At 41.9% G+C, this 21,695-nt stretch overlaps 1 protein-coding gene across 1 annotated transcript in view; it reads left to right on the forward strand.

The window, feature by feature from the left end:
• The first annotated feature begins 492 nt into the window (after positions 1-492).
• ero1a (endoplasmic reticulum oxidoreductase 1 alpha) overlaps positions 493-21,695 on the forward strand; it is a 36,409-nt gene continuing 15,206 nt past the window's right edge. Inside the window, exons 1-9 of the mRNA XM_067991621.1 lie at positions 493-960; positions 9,751-9,870; positions 9,970-10,053; positions 10,341-10,379; positions 15,413-15,498; positions 16,331-16,404; positions 17,119-17,239; positions 17,358-17,404; positions 20,498-20,506. Of these exons, the coding sequence (XP_067847722.1) occupies positions 859-960; positions 9,751-9,870; positions 9,970-10,053; positions 10,341-10,379; positions 15,413-15,498; positions 16,331-16,404; positions 17,119-17,239; positions 17,358-17,404; positions 20,498-20,506 (682 nt within the window). The 5' untranslated portion in view covers positions 493-858. The remainder of the gene's footprint in view (positions 961-9,750; positions 9,871-9,969; positions 10,054-10,340; positions 10,380-15,412; positions 15,499-16,330; positions 16,405-17,118; positions 17,240-17,357; positions 17,405-20,497; positions 20,507-21,695) is intronic.

Below are 21,695 nucleotides of genomic sequence, written 5' to 3' on the forward strand. Positions count from 1 at the left end.
ACTGGATTCGATCCAAGAGGTGTAAGGGCAGTGTGCACAGCTACTTTACCACCCAGTTTCTTCAAAGTATTTTGAAAAGTAGCTCTATTAATCAAATGGTAGTATTAAATTTAGGCGTGCAGTAGATGTATCCATTATAGTTTAATTAATAACCGCTAGCCAGCCAGTTACAGCTTTCTGATTTACTCAGCCTGTATTTTGAATGAAACTGTTATGAAATTATTCTTCTCAGAATCCGCCTCATCTGAGTGAAGAGCCAAAAAAGTATATTTCAACGTCACTTGCTGGAAGTCAGTCAACCGAGGTTAAGGTAGCGCCCTCGATTACAGGCAAGCTAAAATACTCGAGAGTTGATTTTAATGCAGAACACAAAATCTCTAGGGTATGAGTCATAATCTTGCCATGTGATGCATCAAACCATATACGTGTAAATCAAATAAGTATTTTAAAAATCCCACTCTTGCCAGCAATTGGAGACAAGCACATAATCCACGTCCGCAAAATACTTAAAGGAAGTTGCCCCTTCTGCTTTTCCAATCTACCCATTTATAGTGCAGTATTAGTCACTTCTAACATCCGGCAAGTTAAACAATTACTTGTAACACAAATCATATTACTGTAACAGAAAATGTGACGCCACAGGACGTTCTTGGATATTTCTGGCCTAAGATTATTGTGACGTGCAAGTTTGCACACTCGGAAGCAAAGTGAAATTTACAAGAAGGCGGGGCTTCTGCTTTAAAAGAAAACTTTCAATGAGTCGAGTTTATTTCCTGCTGGTGCTTGTTCGTTCTCAGCAATTGCATTTTTGGGAATAGTTTATTTTACCGTATAAGCCAAGAATAAGTGATTCTTATAATGTCGGCTCTGCTCTTTTTGATGTTCTGTATATTTCCAGATTGGAGTAAACAGGACACTGCTTTAAAGATACAATCGGATGCCCAGAGGCGTTCCCATCAGGTAACAGACAGTGATTTTTAAAAAATATATAGCGTCGCCTATTTCGTGTGTGTGTGTGTGTATCAAAACGGTGTAGAACACTGTTAGTCTTACTATTGCTCGTGTAGAGATGTTCCCTGTACAGTGGGGCTCGGCTGGCATTCGTTTGGTGCTCTGCTCGGTACTTTTGTGTTTTAAAATTTGTATGTGATGGGTACCGCGCTGTTGTTGCTTTTGGGCAAGATGCGACCAGAGCTCTTTCTGAGATGCGACCGGTTCGTTGGTAGTGTGGTATGACCAGGAAATCTTCAGGGTCGGACTCAAGGCAAAATGAAAATACACCAAGCACTGCCCCTCTCGTGTAATTACAACTCGGCTTACCGATACAAAGGAAATGGGTGTGTGATGGAACATTTACAAATTGTCAAGTATCTTCCAGCCGGAATGGGTGAATTTACATTTTTTTGGTTAATGGAGTGTCTGATACACGTTGAAATCAATCGGGAGCGCCTCGATTTTAAAATTCTCATCCTTGTTTTCAAATCCCTCCATGGCCTCACCCCTCCCTATCTCTGTAACCTCCTTCAGCCTCTGAGATCTCTGCGCTCCTCCAACTCATGCCTCTTGCCCACCCCGTTTTTAATCGCTCCACCATTGGTGGCCGTGCCTTCAGCTGCCTAGGCCCTAAGCTCTGGAAATCCCCCCCTAAACCTCTCCGCCTCTCGACTTCTCTCTCCTTTTAAGACGCTCCGTAAAGCTTACCTCTTTGACCAAGCTTTTGGTCACCAGTCGTAATATCGCATTATGTGGCTTGGTTTCAAATTTTGTTTGACAACGCTCCTGTGAAGCACCTTGGGACATTTTACTACGTTAAAGGCACTATATAAATGCGAGTTGTTGTTGTTGTTGTCGTCGTCATGTTTAAGAGTCTACAAATCAAGCTAGAGGAATCTATATCCACCTGAAGGGTTGCAGTAATTCAACTAAAAATACATTTAGGATTATTTGGATCAATATTTTCCTTTTTTTGCTCACTTCTTCTGAAGTTACTAACTGCTGGGGTAAAGCGAACCTAGATGGTGAGTGTTAACGAGACTTGACTATGGGGAGAGGGGATGTGGAGGGGAGGAGGAAGGGGGCAAAACAACCATATCCAATTCTGTCTTTGATAGACATCCATAACTTTTTAGCACAGGGCACTGGATAATGATCAAGAGCCAGAACTCTAATTAAAATGCTCATCCCTGTAGCTGTAGTGTAGGTTCTAGCCAGGCCGTCCCGTTTACACTGCTCAGTTGGAACCCGAATTCTGGTTGTTGTGATGAAATGCATAGGCAGAGCACGTCTTCCATCAGTTAGATTTTAAATGTTTAGAGAGTATAGGTGGCATTGTCCATATTGTCCAGGTATTTAAAATCATCACTGATAGGTTTAAAAAGAGTCCAGAAGATCCAAGGGACCACAGGCATTTTTATACCTGGCTTAACATTGGACTAAAGTTACATTCCATGCAATGTCCAACTGAAGTTCGTGAGACCACTCCTTTTCCCCCTCCCAATGAGTTTCACACCTCTTGTCCCCTGAGCCGTCTGTGCCTTCAGCTGCCTAGGCCCTACCTCTTTGACCAAGCTTTTGGTCACCTGTCCTAATATCTCTTTATGTGGCTCGGTGTCAAATCTTGTTTGGTAACATTCTTGGGACATTTTGCTACATTAAGGGTGCTATATAAATGCAAGTTGTTGCTTTTGAGGCAGGGCCCTGATTCCAGATTCACACTACAATGTCAGCTTTAGTGCAAAGCAGTCTTGCTTCACAACACTAAAGTTGTATTGTAAAATGCACACAAAGTGACTTCTTTCACTCCTTCCAAGCACTGAGGTCAGTTTTGGAATGCCCACTGCTGCTTCAACTGCAATTAGCTAATTTAACCTGCCACCTTCCTGGCTCTTTGGTTCAATACCACAGCATATGCTGCAGTCACTCACTGAGCAATAGGGAGAACCTGTGGAGTCTATTTTTTTTAAAATTTAATTTTTGTTGTTATTGGCATCAGGATATAAAAGTTGCACTCTAAATGATTTCCAGTCATTTGAGACAGATACATATATCAAACCTCCAAGAATTTCATACAAGTGAATGTAATGGGAAAACTGGATTCAATGGGTAGTGGGAACACCACTGTACTTGAATAAACACACACTATTTGTATCTTGTTGGGGACATGCATTGCAAAATAATATCTTTTCTCCTCGCCGATAGTCCAGGCCGCTGAGACCAATTCTATTGTTTCAACTGTTATCCTAGGTGAGATCAGATAACTGAACTTAAACTGGGAATTGAACTTGGGACCTACACAAGCTGAGCTCACACTTTAATTCTATTAGTTATTCCCTTGCTCTTGCCGTTATTTCTCTATTGAACATATTTGCAGATATCTAAAATTGACTTTGGATAACTGCTTACATGTTCTATCGGGTAAAGTACCCATGCAATGCAGAGTTGCTGTTAAATGTACGTGTTTAAAATTAAAGACTCATTCCCCATTTGATAAGAAGGATATTTGCAGTTGTGTTGCAGAAAGGCTTTCCTGTTGATTCTTTTCTATACTCATACTATTAAAAAAGAAAAGGCAATATGCAATGTGCTATGCCAGGTCCATGGGCAACCTATTATCTGGACTCGTTCTGATTCCAGTCTTGATCTAGCCCCTAGATACCATGCCTGCAGTGATTTGCTACTCTTATTCCTTCCCTGACAGCATAGATGAGATAGGGAATTGCAAAGCCTGTATTTATTGCATAGTGACGGGTTGTCAGACCATCAACACACCATGCGACTGAAATCAATATTCGGTCTTAGCTTAGGCGTGCCACTCATTGCGTTTTGGACTAGTCAATTTTTTCAGTGGCGTGTCTGGAAATTTCTAAAATGAAACTGGATATCATAACTCTGATTTTTAAAACTTCTTCCATTTACTTCTGTGCCTTTTTATGTGGATTACATGTTCGTTATTAAGGTAATTAAGGTTTTTATGAATTTTCATCATCAGAAAAACAAACATCACCCTCTCCTTGCTCTGCTTCTTGGGTTTAGTAAAGGTGACAAATCAATTTTAACTGTAGGTTCCTTTTAAAATACACTCAATCACACATATTTCAACACTAAAATGAGAAGTCTTTTTATCAAAACATAGAAGTTTTTTGATAGTGCAGTGATGCACACGAGGTATATTGTGCGGAGATGAACTCCAATTCTTATTAATAGGGATAAGTTCTTATTTTTTAGGTTATTTCACATTATGGCAGTGATGGGAAATCATTCCCATGATTCTCCATGCATAGTGGTTATGTTACTGGGCTAGTAATCCAGAGGCCTGGACTAAAATCCAGTGTCATGAGTTCAAATCCCGCCACGGCAGCTGGCGAATTTAAATTCAATTAATTAAATTCAATTAATTAAATAAAAATCTGGAATTAAAATACTAGTATCAGTAATGATGGCCATGAAACTACCGGATTGTCGTAAAAACCCATCTGGTTCACTAATGTCCTTTAGGGAAGGAAGCCTGCCGCCCTTACCCGGTCTGGCCTATATGTGACTCCAGACCCACAGCAATGTGGTTGATTCTTAATTGCCCTCTGAAATGGCCTAGCAAGCCACTCAGTTGTAAAATCTCGCTACGAAAAGTCATAATAAGAATAAAACCGGACGGACCACCCGGCATCGGACCACTAGGCACCGGACACGACAACGGCAAAACACCAAGCCCAGTCGACCCTGCAAGGTCCTCCTTACTAACATCTGGGGACTTGTGCCAAAATTGGGAGAGCTGTCCCACAGACTAGTCAAGCAACAGCCTGACATAGCCATACTCACAGAATCATACCTTTCAGCCAACGTCCCAGACTCTTCCATCACCATCCCTGGGTATGTCCTGTCCCACCGGCAGGACAGACCCACCAGAGGTGGCGGTACAGTGATATACAGTCAGGAGGGAGTAGCCCTGGGAGTCCTCAACATTGACTCTGGACCCCATGAAATCTCATGGCATCAGGTCAAACATGGGCAAGGAAACCTCCTGCTGATTACCACCTACCGTCCTCCCTCAGCTGATGAATCAGTCCTCCTCCATGTTGAACACCACTTGGAGGAAGCACTGAGGGTAGCAAGGGCACAAAATGTACTCTGGGTGGGGGACTTCAATGTCCATCACCAAGAGTGGCTCGGTAGCGCCACTACTGACCGAGCTGGCCGAGTCCTGAAGGATATAGCTGCTAGACTGGGCCTGCGGCAGGTGGTGAGCGAACCAACACGAGGGAAAAACTTACTTGACCTCGTCCTCACCAATCTACCTGTCGCAAATGCATCTGTCCATGACAGTATTGGTAGGAGTGACCACCGCACAGTCCTCGTGGAGATGAAATCCCGTCTTCGCACTGAGGACACCATCCAACGTGTTGTGTGGCACTACCACCGTGCTAAATGGGATAGACTCAGAACAGATCTAGCAGCTCAAAACTGGGCATCCATGAGGCGCGGTGGGCCATCAGCAGCAGCAGAATTGTATTCCAGCACAATCTGTCACCTCATGGCCCAGCATATTCCTCACTCTACCATTACCAACAAGCCAGGGGATCAACCCTGGTTCAATGAGGAGTGTAGAAGAGCATGCCAGGAGCAGCACCAGGCGTACCTAAAAATGAGGTGCCAACCTGGTGAAGCTACAACTCAGGACTACATGCATGCTAAACAGCGGAAGCAACATGCTATAGACAGAGCTAAGCGATTCCACAACCAACGGATCAGATCAAAGCTCTGCAGTCCTGCCACATCCAGTCGTGAATGGTGGTGGACAATTAAACAACTAACGGGAGGAGGAGGCTCTGCAAACATCCCCATTCTCAATGATGGCGGAGTCCAGCACGTGAGTGCAAAAGACAAGGCTGAAGCGTTTGCAACCATCTTCAGCCAGAAGTGCCGAGTGGATAATCCATCTCAGCCTCCTCCCGATATCCCCACCATCACGGAAGCCAGTCTTCGGCCAATTCGATTCACTCCACGTGATATCAAGAAACGGCTGAGTGCACTGGATACAGCAAAGGCTATGGGCACCGACAACATCCCAGCTGTAGTGCTGAAGACTTGTGCTCCAGAACTAGCTGCGCCTCTAGCCAAGCTGTTCCAGTACAGCTACAACACTGGAATCCACCCGACAATGTGGAAAATTGCCCAGGTATGTCCTGTCCACAAAAAGCAGGACAAATCCAATCCGGCCAATTACCGCCCCATCAGTCTACTCTCAATCATCAGCAAAGTGATGGAAGGTGTCGTCGACAGTGCTATCAAGCGGCACTTACTCACCAATAACCTGCTCACCGATGCTCAGTTTGGGTTCCGCCAGGACCACTCGGCTCCAGACCTCATTACAGCCTTGGTCCAAACATGGACAAAAGAGCTGAATTCCAGAGGTGAGGTGAGAGTGACTGCCCTTGACATCAAGGCAGCATTTGACCGAGTGTGGCACCAAGGAGCCCTAGTAAAATTGAAGTCAATGGGAATCAGGGGGAAAACTCACCAGTGGCTGGAGTCATACCTGGCACAAAGGAAGATGGTAGTGGTTGTTGGAGGCCAGTCATCTCAGCCCCAGGGCATTGCTGCAGGAGTTCCTCAGGGCAGTGTCCTTGGCCCAACCATCTTCAGCTGCTTCATCAATGACCTTCCCTCCATCATAAGGTCAGAAATGGGGATGTTCGCTGATGACTGCACAGTGTTCAGTTCCATTCGCAACCCCTCAGATAATGAAGCAGTCCGAGCCTGCATGCAGCAAGACCTGGACAACATCCAGGCTTGGGCTGATAAGTGGCAAGTAACATTCGCGCCAGATAAGTGCCAGGCAATGACCATCTCCAACAAGAGAGAGTCTAACCACCTCCCCTTGACATTCAACGGCATTACCATCGCCGAATCCCCCACCATCAACATCCTGGGGGTCACCATTGACCAGAAACTTAACTGGACCAGCCATATAAATACTGTGGCTAAATGAGCTGGTCAGAGGCTGGGTATTCTGCGGCGAGTGACTCACCTCCTGACTCCCCAAAGCCTTTCCACTATCTACAAGGCACAAGTCAGGAGTGTGATGGAATACTCTCCACTTGCCTGGATGAGTGCAGCTCCAACAACACTCAAGAAGCTCGACACCATCCAAGATAAAGCAGCCCGCTTGATTGGCACCCCATCCACCACCCTAAACATTCACTCCCTTCACCACCGGCGCACTGTGGCTGCAGTGTGCACCATCCACAGGATACACTGCAGCAACTCGCCAAGGCTTCTTCGACAGCACCTCCCAAACCCGCGACCTCTACCACCTAGAAGGACAAGAGCAGCAGGCGCATGGGAACAACACCACCTGCACGTTCCCCTCCAAGTCACACACCATCCCGACTTGGAAATATATCGCCGTTCCTTCATTGTCGCTGGGTCAAAATCCTGGAACTCCCTTCCTAACAGCATTGTGGGAGAACCGTCACCACACGGACTGCAGCGGTTCAAGAAGGCGGCTCACCACCACCTTCTCGAGGGCAATTAGGGATGGGCAATAAATGCCGGCCTTGCCAGCGACGCCCACATCCCGTGAACGAATAAAAAAAAAATCTCAGTTTGACTGCCTAGATGCACGTCATAGTAACTTGAAGCAAAAATATTATTTTAGCATGGTAAAGTATAATCACAACAACATAGTTCGGGGGGAGTTGGAATGACTTTATCGGCAATAAAGTACCAAATTAAACATTTAGACTAATTTTAAATCGAAAAATTACAAATGGACATTTAATTAAAATAATAGCCAGTGATATACCTGGAAACCTTGTCAATGATGCACTTTTTATAAATGTGGATATGACCAAAATATACAAATATATTAGTAAATAATATTAAAAAGCCGAGCATTTTTAAACAGTGTTTTAGCCATAACTTTGCTGACTGTCTTCAGGTTTACAACTCTAGTGCACACGTAGTAGGCCAACAGCTTCTCTCAACATCGTCCCAGTGCCACCTGAGGGAGCTATTGCTATTTCTTCCCTAAGATGCCATTGTAAGTCACAGACTAAAAGACCATTACCACTGGATTTGTTTTAGAATTTAAAGTCCTGTTGTCAGTTAATAGATTTCCATGCAGTTGTAATGTAAAAATGTTCCCCTCGTTATACTTCCAAATTGGATTTTGACAGAAAAAATAGTTTATGTTCATAACTCAAGACTTAAATTTATCTTTTTATTATTTTCCATTTGCGGTTTTGGTTTGGGTTAATATTCTTAGATATAAATTCCCCACATCCATGCTGTCCTACTGGAACTGGAGGGGCGAGCCAGCAACTTCCATGAATATTGTCATCAAGATCTGTTTGAGCAATTCAGGAAGACAAGTTCCTTCACTTTTTCCCCTGCTGCCCCCCCACCCCTCCACCCCCAAAACTTCTGATACATGCCTGGTTGCTAAGTGAAATATGTATATCAGTGGAGACAGGGATTTGACCACTAGAGTGTAGTCACAGCTCTCTTCTTTTTACTACTGAAATATTTGGCATTTTTCATTCTCTTACCCCTTACCAGGCAATATAAACTAAAGGGCACAATTCTAAAAGGGGTGCTGGAACAGAGAGATCTAGGGGTATATGTACATAAATTGCTGAAGGTGGCAGGGCAGGTTGAGAAAGCAGTTTAAAAAAGCACACAGGATCCTGGGCTTTATAAACAGAGGCATAGAGTACAAAAGCAAGGAAGTCATAATGAACCTTTTATAAAACACTGGTTCAGCCACAGCTGGAGTATTGTGTCCAGTTCTGGGCACCACACTTTAGGAAAGATGTGAAGGCCTTAGAAAGGGTGCAGAAGAGATTTACTAGAATGATTCCAGGGATGAGGGACTTTAGTTACTTGGATAGACTGGAGAGGCTGGGGTTGTTCTCCTTGGAACAGAGAAGGTTGACAGGAGATTTGATAGAGATATTCACAATCATGAAGGGTCTAGATTGAGTAGATAGAGAGAATTGTTCCCATTGGCGGAAGGAGCCTCCTCCCGTGCTGTAACCTTTCTATGATTCTTTGATACTGCTAAGGAATCTAGCACTATGTCATTGCAAAGCACTCCTTCTACCAGCCAGCCCATTTTAAAAAAAAAGTAAAAGTCAAACCATGAGGAATAAAGTGGAAGTTCAGACAGTCTACTCTTGTCGGCAAAAGGCAAGCTTTGCACCTGCAGCAACCTGCTGGCACTATGCAAATCTTTATCATTCTCACTTTAGATATTTGGCTATGCTTCTGAATGGGAACAGTGTCCCTTTGATTCTCCATTTATATGACAGCACTGCAATTATAACTGGTTGATGATGGAGCTGTCATTTTGTTCTGGTTGTCTGCAGCCTGAGCTCTCAGCCCACTTCTCCAGGTCAACAATATAGTTTTCATACTGTTGGGCTGTATGGACCTTCTTCTGAAATTGAGGAAGATCTATGGATAGCATTGTAACTCAACTTCAGAGCAATTGCACAGGCACAACAAAGCATTAAAACCTTGGCCACAGCAAATGACCTGGATAGATCACATGGTCTTGGTGAAGTTAGGAGTCCTCTGTTGTAGTTGAGCTGTAGCTGGTGTAGCATTGCTTTTTTGGGTGATTTTGTTCCTGAAAGCAAAATGAGAAGTGTGTTCCATTCACTGGTCATTGACTGTACTTCAGAACTTTTGCAAGCTAGCAAGTTACAGGAAGTTGCAAAGACGATAGTCATTTAAATCCTTTAACTGTAGGTAACTGGATACCTTGATGACTGCACTTGTGATGTTGAAACTATTCAAGACTTTAACAACAACAAGCTATTCCCCAAAGTGCAACAACTCCTCGAAAGTGACTACTTCAGATATTACAAGGTATGCTCTTCTCTATCTTCTTCAACGTTCATATGTAAGACTTTTGATTACTTAATGTGATTGCTGCACTTGTTTAAACTGTTTCTGCAACCTTTCCAGGTGAATTTAAAGAAGCCTTGTCCCTTCTGGTCAGATAATAGCCACTGCGGTCTGAGGGATTGCGCTGTTAAACCTTGTCAACCAGTAAGATCATAATTTCTTTAAAAGTTTTTAAACCAAGTAGCAAATAGAGGGAAAAGGGTATCGGGGTAAAGGTAAATTTAGAAAAAAAATACAGGGAATGACAATAACAGGGATGCACTGTGTAATCATTTATTAATCAAAGATTTTGGTAATTTTCAGAAAAAATTATAAGCTAAAATAGGAACTGAATTGGACGAATCCGCAATAGTTTTTCTAGGGTATTCAAATGACACTATTTTCCATTATACTTTATTTCACAAAATGCATTGTATATTTTTTTTCTTCAGAATGAAGTACCAGCAGGAATTAGGTCAGAAAGTTTTAAGGTATCGTATTTACAATGACTTCAATATTATTTTATGCAGCATTTGGTTGTATTTAAAATTGTATAAGTAAATTATTGCACATTTTAAAAGTACTTGTTTTCATTCAAAGTCTATTTGGATTAGGTATTCAATTATGGAGAATCTAAAGTGTAAATGCATTTGTTTTTGTACAAGATTATGACTACTAGATTATCAAAAGTATCTGCCAGGCACGGATTTGTTCCATTACATGTCAAGAATAATCAACGGGGACAGTAACATAATTTAGGGATCCAGATGATATCTCAAATCACAAGGGTAAAGCTTGAGTATTTTGTTATAGGCCACATTCTTCCGCATTAGATATGTAAAGTACCATTTTGACTTAGTTTGCAGAGCTGTAAATTCTTGGCAACAAATGTCTATATTTACAACTACCACAGATGGTTCAATGACTATTTTAATGTAAGCAAATGTGTGATATTGATAATGAGACTGGCAGAAGGGTATTGCAGGGTTACTCATTTGTACTGTGATTGGATTTTTGTTTGTTATTTGGAATAATAATTGAAGTACACACCTGTATGTGGTTGACCTTATCCCAGCTGCCACAAGTACACATACAAGCTAAGATCTCTCACACCTGTGATTCATCCTCTTATTACTTATTCTATCCATTCGTTCATTCCACTCCCAATTATCCTGACACACCATTCCCAGATCCCTCCTCCTACTTTCCTGCACCCAGGATGTGCCTCCAGTACTCCCTCAACCAACCCCTCCCCCGACCCCGCAATGCTCCCACAATCTTCCCACCACTTCCAGATCCCAGGATGCCCTCCCACTCTTGAGACCCAAGGGCTCCACCTCAATATTCCAACACTCCCTTCCATCCCCTGCACCCAGATTACTGGACCATCCTCCCACCATTAAAAAAAAATCCCTCTCCACTACCTTTACATGCCTCCTATCATTTTGATATATATTAATGACCTGGACTTTGGTATAGAGGGTATAATTTCAAAGTTTGCAGATGACACGAAACTCGGAAATGTAGTAAAGAATGTGGAGGATAGTAACAGGCTTCAGGAGGACATAGACAGACTGGTGAAATGGCAGACGCATGTCAGGTGAAATTTAACACAGATAAGTGTGAAGTGATACATTTTGGTAGGAAGAATGAGGAGAGGCAATATAAACTAAATGGTACAATTTTAAAGGCGGTGCAGGCATAGAGAGACCTGGGGTGCACATACACAAATCTTTGAAGGTGGCAGGACAAGTTGAGAAGGCTGTTAAAAAAGCATATGGGATTCTGGACTTTATTAATAGAGGCATAGAGTACAAAAGCAAGGAAGTTATGCTAAACCTTTATAAAACGCTGGTTAGGCCTCAGCTGGAGTATTGTGTTCAATTCTGGTCACCACATTTTAGGAAGGATGTCAAGGCCTTAAAGATGGTGCAGAAGAGATTTATTAGAATGGTGCCAGGGATGAGGGACTTCAGTTATGTGGACAGACTGGAGAAGCTGATGTTCTCCTTAGAGCAAAGGAGGTTGAGGAGAGATTTGATGAGAGTGTTCAAAATCACGAACGGTTTTGATAGAGTAAATAAGAAGAAACTGTTTCCAGTGGCAGAAGGGTCGGTAACCCGAGGGGACAGGTTTAAGGTGATTGGCAAAAGAGCCAGAGGCGACATGAGGAAACATTTTTTACGCAGCGAGTTGTAATGATCCGGAATACACTGCCTGAAAGGGTGGTGGAATCAGATTCAATAGTAACTTTCAAAAGGGAATTGGATAAATACTTGAAGGGAAAAAATTTACAGGGCTATGGGGAAAGAATGGGGAAATGGGACTAATTCGATAGCTCTTTCAAAGAGCTGGCACAGGTTCGATGGGCCAAATGGCCTTCTCCTGTGCTGTACCTACTATGATACTATCTGCAACCTGGAACATGTTCCCTTCCTTCTTCCTGTGGACCTTGGACTTTTCTTTTTAAATGTAGCTGAAGAAACATACAATAGTAAACAACGTCACTGATTTACAGATTCGTAACAATGTAGGTATAACAAGTTTAACCAGAAAACATTACTACTTCCACAACCCTTTGTAATAATTTTACTATATCATAAATTAATGGCCTGAATATGTTGTACGTTATACGTAAAACGCTGGATCTTCAGACTCATTGTGAGCAGTGAGAGATCAACTAAGTTATACTATTTCAAATTCTGTTTTCTAGGCGGTAACTCCAGTGCTAAAATACTGCAGATTGAAAAATTTAGGCCTACTATTCTTGAGTATTGCACGCACTTCATGTTGGGGTAACAGTTACTTTCTGTCATACTTTTTCTGTCACGTATGTCTGTAATGCTCCTGTCGTGCTTAAACTTCCTATATTTAATCCTATTTCTTGTCCTTGCCTCCTCATGGCAGACTCATTCCCATCTTCGCAAGGCTCCAAACTCTCAACTTTCTTCATTGAGGTTTTTATGTTTTTTTTTTCAAGTCTCCTCTTCCTACAACCCTACCATCCCCCTCCTCCCTCCATCCTACTGTTGCTCTTCCCAACCCCAACTTTAGGTCTGCTCTCAACAATAATTCCCTCGTCAAACGGAGCATCAACTCGCCCTGTTGCCTGACTGTATCTGCTCCCTGATTTAACTGGGATATTTGCCTGACCGCAGCTGCTGCTACTTCTTGCCCAACTGCAGCCTCCACATTCTACCCCCGTCAAAATACTGCCAGAACCCAAACCCTTGCACTGCCAGATCTCAATAACCCCAGCAGTGCATAAGATACTTCCCTCACCACAGCCCACCCCCCGCGAATCTCCTGATGCTTGGAGTTCCCTCTCCGGTACCCCCACAGGCTGGGACCAGTCTATGCTCCAATAGTTGCAGACCCAAGAAGTCCCTTCCCAGTGCTCCAGATGTTGTCGCCCCCTCCATTCGACTGCTACCATCCCCCAGGACCATCTGCCTGGTTCTGATTGACCATCTCCCCCTCCATGCTCTCAGGCCATGGGACACCCATCCATTTCTGCTTACTCCAGGACTCCACTCCCAGAGCTTTCAGGTCCTGACATCTTTCTCCAGTCCAGACGAACTCCAGGAGCCTCTCTCCAGTGCTACTTTGCCCTGTGATCTTGCACAATTCTGACACCATCTAGCACTCACTTCATGCTGTAGACCTCAGCCCCTCTCCAAGGTCGCTGCCTCCTCGAACCCAGCAAATCCCTGTACTGTTCCCAGGCCCTTATAACCTCCTCTCAGATCTGCCAATCTCCCTATTTACTCTCTCCCTCTCTCTCTCACACATTTGTTGCATAATCTGTAAAATGCATGTAAATTCTTATTATAGCACAATGTTTGGAAGCCATGAAAACCTTTACGCTACAAACAAAAACTTTTGCTTCCACCTCAGTCCTGACTTGTTAGCTTACGCTTTGAGCTGCCAGTCATGTATGTTATCTGTTTGTTCGATCCCTGGTTTTTAGTGAGAAATTAGGCGACATCTTGTGGTAGTGCATCTGTGATATGCCAGTCAAGAAGGTGGTAGTTTTTAGCTGTGTTGAGGAAAAGTGTTCAGTGATCTTAAAGAAGCACCACTATTTTGATTTCCATAGAACTGCAAGAAACCCTTGTTCTCTCTGTATCACATCTTTTAGTGAAATGTTTTCAGTGTTTTAGGGTCCGCTAAAATATTCTGTGTTACAGTAAAACATGAGCAATGAAAATATTACATTATAACAGAGATCATGGGGTAAATTTTAACCCCACGAACGGGTGGGTAGGAAGGTAAAAATCATTAAAAAAAAAGTAAAACCCGCCTACTTCCGGTTTTAATAGAGACGGGTGGAGGGGCAGGCAACCAACCCGCACCCAGGAGGCGGGTCGGTCAGTGAAGGCTTTTAAGGAGGCTGCGGGTCTCCATTTTAAAAGGTTTAAAAACATTTTTTAACTCTTGGGGGCTGGGATTCCCGGGCCTGCTGCTTCACACCACGTAAAAAGAGGCAAGATGGCCTGGATCAACAGGTAAGTGCCTTCATTGCACAGTTTGTGGGCAGGAGGAGCAGGTGTGTTTCCTCAAGGCCCAACAAGCCTACCTGCCGCGATCCCCCACACAGTGATCAGTCTCTCCTACCTCACCCACGAACTCCAAACCCCTGTTGTCCGACCCTCCCATGAGTGAGCCCCTGATGACTCCCCTTGATGACCCCCCCCCCCCTACAATGACCGATCACCCCCGATGACCAACCCTCCCCCCGAGCTAAGTCATATCTGCTCCCTGGCTGCTCCTCCGTCTGACTGACAGCCAGTCTGTCAAACTGGCTGGCTGTCGGGTGAGAAACGTACAGAAAAAAATTGAAAGACGTCCTTACGTCAAAATCGTAAGGACATCCAGGAAACCTATACTTCCAGGTTTCCCGTCAGGAACTCCCCGCCCTCTTCCTGGCTCCCCATTAAAATTTACCCCCATGTTCTAGCATTTTTTTAAACTTATTGAACTATAGGCTCAATAAGGGAGAGGATGTTCTTGTAAAAACTGATTTCACTTACCCTTATAGCCAGAGGTGAGAGTAGCCTTTTTTGTCACTAAACTGAGCTGGACCCACACATTAGGGCTCTCATATCTACAGAAATTCCTTTATCTTGCAGGAAAAGAGACCTGCATACAGATTATAGGAAGGAAAGTGAAGAAAACTGTTAATCCACAAGGAGAGAAAAATACAGGAGAAACAGGGGGAGGTGTGAACAGTGTCAGACTGTAATCTGAGATGAACACTTCAGTTATAAATATTCTTACATTTTATTCCCCTGTATGGACAATTGTGAGAACAAATGGAAAATATAAAAATATTTTGTAAGTGTGTGTATTATTATATCTAATTCCATGGAGAAAGGGAGAGAGAGAGAGAGAGAGAGAGAGAGGATATTAGCAAAAGCGATGTGTTTGGGAAATTCTGATGGGAGCACTCTGTATTACAGTTTCCGATACTATGGTGCATGTATAAAAAATGATTGACTAATGTAATTCTGTGACCTTCCAGTACACTGAGGAAGCAAATGTAATTTCCCAACATGACCGTGAATGTGAAAAGGCAGAGAAGCTCGGCGCTGTTAACAATTCTTTGAGGTAATTTGAATGACACACAGGGCCTATTATCCTTAAATTCCACTCTCTCTCATTATTTCACAGCTGTTTCAAGTAGAAAATTGGTGCAGTCTAAGGTAGAAAGAATTGGCTGTGACATATTAGGACCAATTTAAACCCTGCCCACCCAGAGGAAACTGGGAGGGCAGGCAGTTGAAGTGGCCACGACAACTTACCTCCACCAATCCTGTTGCCATCTCGTTCATTGCAGTTTTAACCTGCTGTTTTGAGCAAGTGAGAGGGACAACTGCCAGAAAGCAGCAGGGTCCTTTTTTAAATATGCAGCTCGGACTCTGATAATATAATTGGGGCTTGGCTGCAATTTTAACCTGAGGCCAACCTGGTGGCAAGAGGAGCCGGGGCCAGAACAGGCCTAGAATATTATTTTTTTGTTTCCTTTGGGCTCCATAAGGAAACCTTGGGCCTCTCCTGACCCAGGCTTCCCTTCCCCTCTCTCTCCCCCTATCACAATGTTCACTCGACCTCCTTCCCAACCACGTATCTGAGTACCAGGAACCCTTCCTTTGGGTACCCAGCAGTGGCCCCCTGCCATCCGAAATCCTGCTCCCACCTGCCAGCTTGCACTTCTCACTGGGTTCGGGCAGGAGACTGAGAAGGTCTACACAGATGAGGCCTGGGAGTTAAAATCTCTCGGGTCTCTTGCTGTGGAGGGTCGGATGGTTTGTTGTTCGCCATGCCCACGTGACTCTTGCCAGGGAGTTAAAATTGGGGCTATTATGTTCATCATCTGAATGACTTCTACTAATCCAAACAATATTTGATCAATGATTTTTAAAAATCTTTAACCTTTTAGTGAAGAAACAAAACAAGCAGTGCTTGACTGGACCAGACATGACGACTCTACAGACAACTTCTGTGAGGCTGATGGTGAGACCCCATTATTAACTTTTAAAATAAGTGATTGCATTTATTCTGTTTTTGTGTGATGCAATGACACCATCAGCAAATATTTACAATTTATATACTGTTGACAGTGTTTCTAATGTAATTGGCTAGCATTGCTGATATAGCATGTGCCACCAAATAGGATGGCTGCAGACTGCTGTCCTTGGGCTACCTGTCATTTACTAGTCTATTAACAGGAAATCATTATAGTGATGAAGTGCAGAAGCTTCATTCTGTGTAAAAGCATATAAGCTGACTTGAGGCAGTTTTACAGTGGAAAAGCGCAACTGAGTGCAGACATGAAGTTGTCCGACTGGTTGCACTGTGGAACATGAAGGGAACTGGTGACATTCTAGGCCCACAAGAATGTCCCCCGTGTTTGCATCTTATAGCAATTGAGGCTCCATATGATGTAGCAAAGTCCAGCAACACTGCAGAGATTAGCATCCAGCAAGAATGAAGGAGAATAGAGACCATTCTCCTGAGACAGGAATAAAGTAAGTGTATTAGTGCCCCTAGTCATACCCTTCCAGGCAGAAGTTGCATCTTTTGTTGACTGGTATTGATGGTATGTCACTGAAACATGTACAGGTCAAACTATCCTGTCTTGCTGGTTGAATAAGGTTGCACAATGCCAATTAGCTCTAAAATGGAAGTACAATCCGTTCCTGAATGAAATATAACTTTGTCTCTCAGATGAACATTCTCCAGATGCTGAATATGTAGACCTGCTTCTCAACCCTGAACGTTACACAGGCTATAAAGGTCCAGAAGCTTGGAAAATCTGGAATAGTATCTATGAAGAAAATTGTTTTAAGTAAGTAATTCATCAATAGACAAAGTGCTCCTGGTTCTTGTACAAGCTATATTAAAATCACTAATTGTATAATAGTGTCAAGAGTCTGTGTAATTACTTATTTCTCCCTTCACTGTAGGCCAAACTCCATTAGAAGACCATTCAACCCACTGCTTCCTGGCAGAGGTGAGTTAACAACATGATTTCTTTTTGTATTTAGAATAATTGTTTTGGACAACATTGATAAGAAATTCTATAGCCAATCAACTGAAAAATATTTCTTACCAATTTGTATTAGTGATGCCAGAATTGCTAATCTTTTCAGTAAGTGGATCATAGAACAGGATTTTTTTGTGAAGTCATCCTCAGCACAAAACTGAATGCAACTATCCAATTATGTTAAATATATTTTTTAAAAAGGAGAGATTACAAAATAATAATCTGCCTGGGTTCAGATGACAGCCTTTTGTTCTTAATTTTAGGTTGTAGAGATAGCAAGGCTAACAGCAAAAGTTTTTATAAATATATTAAGAGAGAGTGGCAGAAGATCTGTACTGGGGTGTCAGCTTTTCAACATATATATTAGTGACTTGGATGAAGGAATAGAAAGTTGTGTATCCAAGTTTGCAGATGACGCTAAGTTAGGAGGCACAGTAAATTGTGTGGATGAGAGCAGGAAGTTACAAACGGACATAAACAGACTTAGTAAGTGGGCAAAACTATGGTAGGTGGAGTTCAATGTGGGGAAGTGTGAAGTTATTCACTTTGGATCTGAGAAAGACAATTCAGAATATTTTCTTAATGGTGAGAAACTAGGAGCTGTGGAGTAGTAAAGGCATTCATGTACATAAATCACAAAAAGCTAGTACACAGGTACAAAAACTAAGCAAAAAGGCCAATGGAATGTTGGCCTTTATCTCCAGGGGGTTGGAATATTAAAGTGAGGAAATAATGTTTTAGTTGTACTGAGCCTTGGTCAGACCCCATCCGGAGTACTGCGTTCAGTTTTGGGTACTGAACCTCAGGAAAGATATATTGGCCTCGGAAGGGGTAGAGTGCAGATTCACCAGAATGATACCAGGGCTCAAGGCTTGTTTAGAAGGTTGAGGGGTGATGAAATCATGGTATTTAACATGATTAGAGCTAGGCCAGTTAAGAATGAAATGAGGAAGCACTTTTACACACAAAGGATGGAGGAAATCTGGAACCAGCGCCCCCAAAATGCTGCGAATGCTAGGTAAATTGAAATTTAATATGAGATATGTTAGCAAGAGTATCAAGGGATATGGAGCAAAGGAGGGTAAATGAGGTTCAAGTACAGATCAGTCATGATGTAATTGAATGGTGGAACAGGCTTGAGGGGCTGAATGGCCTATTCCTGTTTTGAGGGCAGAGATACTCAAGTATTTTGAATCAGTTTTTATGGAGGAGTGTAAAGGTATGACTGCAGGAATACCTTAAGAAGTTGGAAGAGTCACTACTGGAGATTAATACAGCAACCTTCTGAATATTTAAGATAAGAGACTGATATTGAAAAGTAAATCAGATCCAGATTGTATGCATTCCAGAATACTGAAGGAGGTTGAGGAGGAGATAGCAGAGGCAATAACCATAGTTTTCCCAAACTATTTTGAAATTGGGACTCTGCCAAAGGGCTGGAAGGTGGCAAATTTCAAAATGAGATAGGATAAACCAGTAAATTATTAGCAATGTTTTCTTATTTTAGTACAAAGAAGAAGGAAAAAAATAGAAAAAAAACAGGTTAAAGTTTTGGGTGAAGCCCTTCATCAGTACTGAAAACTTACTTATCTTTCAGTTCTGAGAAAGGGTTACACCCAAAATATTAACGGTTTTTTCTCTTTACAGATGCTGACAAACTAGCCAGGTTTTTTCAGCATTTTATCTTTCTTTGGTTGTGAGTAAACTTCTAAAGCCCATAACCTGAGATGAAATTAGTGAACGCTTAGTAGGGCGGAGGCTAATATTTGTAAAAAACAGGTTACATTTGACTAATTTAATTAAGTTTTAAGGAAATCAGTTATGGATTAAGGAATGCAGTGGACGTACATACGGATTTTCAGAAGGCATTTGATAAAGTGCAACAAAAGAGATGTGTTGTGGAAATGAAAGCACGTGGTTTATAAAGGGAATGTAACAGCACGGATAGGGGGATGGCCAGGACAGAAAGCAAATAATAGGATAAATTAATGTTTTTCAGGTTGGTGGAATGTGGATAGTAGTGTGCCCCACTGCTCTGTGCTGCGACCCCTTTTGTTTACTCGTAATATAAAGAATTTGAATGTAGGCACAAGAGGACTGATATTGAAGTTTATTGACACCAAATTATGAGGCATGGCAAAGTGAGGAAAATGCAGGAGACTAGAAGAAGACAAGGCACATTAGTGGAATGAACAGATAGGTGATAGAAGCAGTTCAATGTAGAGAAATGTGAATTACTATATTTTGGGTAAAAGTACACTGAAAAGAAGAATGCCCTAAATGCCAACTTTAAGTGGAGGAAAAGAGATCTAGGGGTGCAGATTATATCGGTCTTTAGAGGTGGCAAAGCAGGTAGAAAAGGTTATAAAGGCAAATGGGATTTTGGATTTTATACATAGGGACAATGAATGTAATAGCAAAAAAAATGTTGAATTTGCGCAAGATATTGATTAGGCCACAGATGCAATTATGTATACAGTTCTGGCTACTATTATAAGAAGCCATGGAAAAGTGCAGCAATGAATCATCAAAAAATACCAAGAATGAAATTATGAAGGCAGTCAATTTTAGGGATTTTTTTCACTGGAAGAGAGAAAGTTAGAAGTGGGAATCTAAACGAGCATTTCAAAATTATGGAATGTTTTGAGTGCAAATAGCAAATTGATAACAAGCAGACATTGACATGGAACTATGAAAAATGAAGGGGGAAGTTAAAAGAAATTTTTCACATAAAATAATTAGAACATGGAATGTTTTACCACAAGTGGTTATATCATTTAAAAGGGAATTGAATAAGGCAGGGACATGGGATTAGAGTGCATTTCTCTGGCACAGGCACAAAGGGTTCTTTTTGTGCTGTTGATTTCTCTGATCCCCTCAAATAGTTGGCCGTCTTGCAGTTGCATTCCAATATCTATTATCCTAAATGTAGAGATGAGGATGAATGCTACTTTTTGGTTTGTATTCTTGAAATCAGATCTACATTTATTGTTGCCATGTAAGTGAATTAATTAAAGAAAATTTGATAGTCTTTTGAATTGGTATATTCTTCTTTTGCAGGTGATGAAGGTAATTCCCATTCTCAGTTTTGGATGATACAGCTGTTGGTTTAGGTCTGCAGTTCAGGACTGTTTTCACATTGCAGTGAAATACTGACTTTTTAAAGCTGTCTTTAGTATTTACTGTTGTAGTTTTAAATGTGCATTGTGCTCAAATATTTCTGCACCGAAGGAGGCCGGATGGTCCACTGTGCTTGTTCGACTGTGGGACAAACCGCAAAAGGAAATTTTTTGGAGTTGATGTGGTATTTAAATAATTCTACAAAATATGTACTGCTATACTATAGTACAGTTCTTTAATCTTTTAGTGCTATATATTACACTATAGACTGACCATTGATAAGGAAATGGAAATTGGTACATAATTTCACATTACAGGAAATCTTCATTACTTAAATGGTTAACTATCTTTGAGAGGAAATCCTTGGCATTATAATAAAAAAGGATCTTCTCCTAACTTGTGTCTATTAAGTCATGTTGCCTATGGAAACATGTCAGGTTTCAGTAGTTTGTGTACATTTTGTGCAATGTTTCCAAGGCTTTATATATAACTCATGGAAATAGTGACTGTTCACATTAACGGCAAAGCTAAAAGCATAAAGTTGAATAACTGGGATTTTTAGATTTTTTTTGAGAGGAAAATTATGAAAGTGGTAGGAGATTCAATAGTAATATCAGCAATGGCAAATCCACTATCATCCACAGAGAAGAAAATCACATATGTTTTTCCAAAGCAGTTGTGTTTATAATAGTAATGGTTTTGTTGTATTGGTAACATCTTTCAACTGCCACAGTAGACACTCTTCTAACAGTTCAAGCAGCAATTCTGTACTGTTCCCTTTTGGAAGGCTCTAAGAGAAGTTACAAAATCCACAACATTTGTAAGTCAGTAGTTCTCTGTCCTCTTAGAATTCACTCCAGCACAGAAGAGGAGGTACTTTAATGTCACCACACTAGAGCACTTCATTGGATTAGCAGTCCAGTTTCAAAGTCAATCCTAGTGCCATTGGCGGCAAAGTTTATGCCATGGCCATTCTGCAATTTTATTTCCAGAGGTGAATTTCTTTACCAACATGACATTTTTTTTTGGAGGGGGGAAAAGGGGTGAATGGAAAGTTACATCACTTTTCCATCACTCTGGATTTAGCCCAAAATATAATTCATAGTGCAAGTGGGATCTTAAGTATTGTTAAGACTTA

The sequence above is a fragment of the Heptranchias perlo genome, chromosome 10, assembly GCF_035084215.1.
Source record: "Heptranchias perlo isolate sHepPer1 chromosome 10, sHepPer1.hap1, whole genome shotgun sequence".
Taxonomy (NCBI): Eukaryota; Metazoa; Chordata; class Chondrichthyes; order Hexanchiformes; family Hexanchidae; genus Heptranchias; species Heptranchias perlo.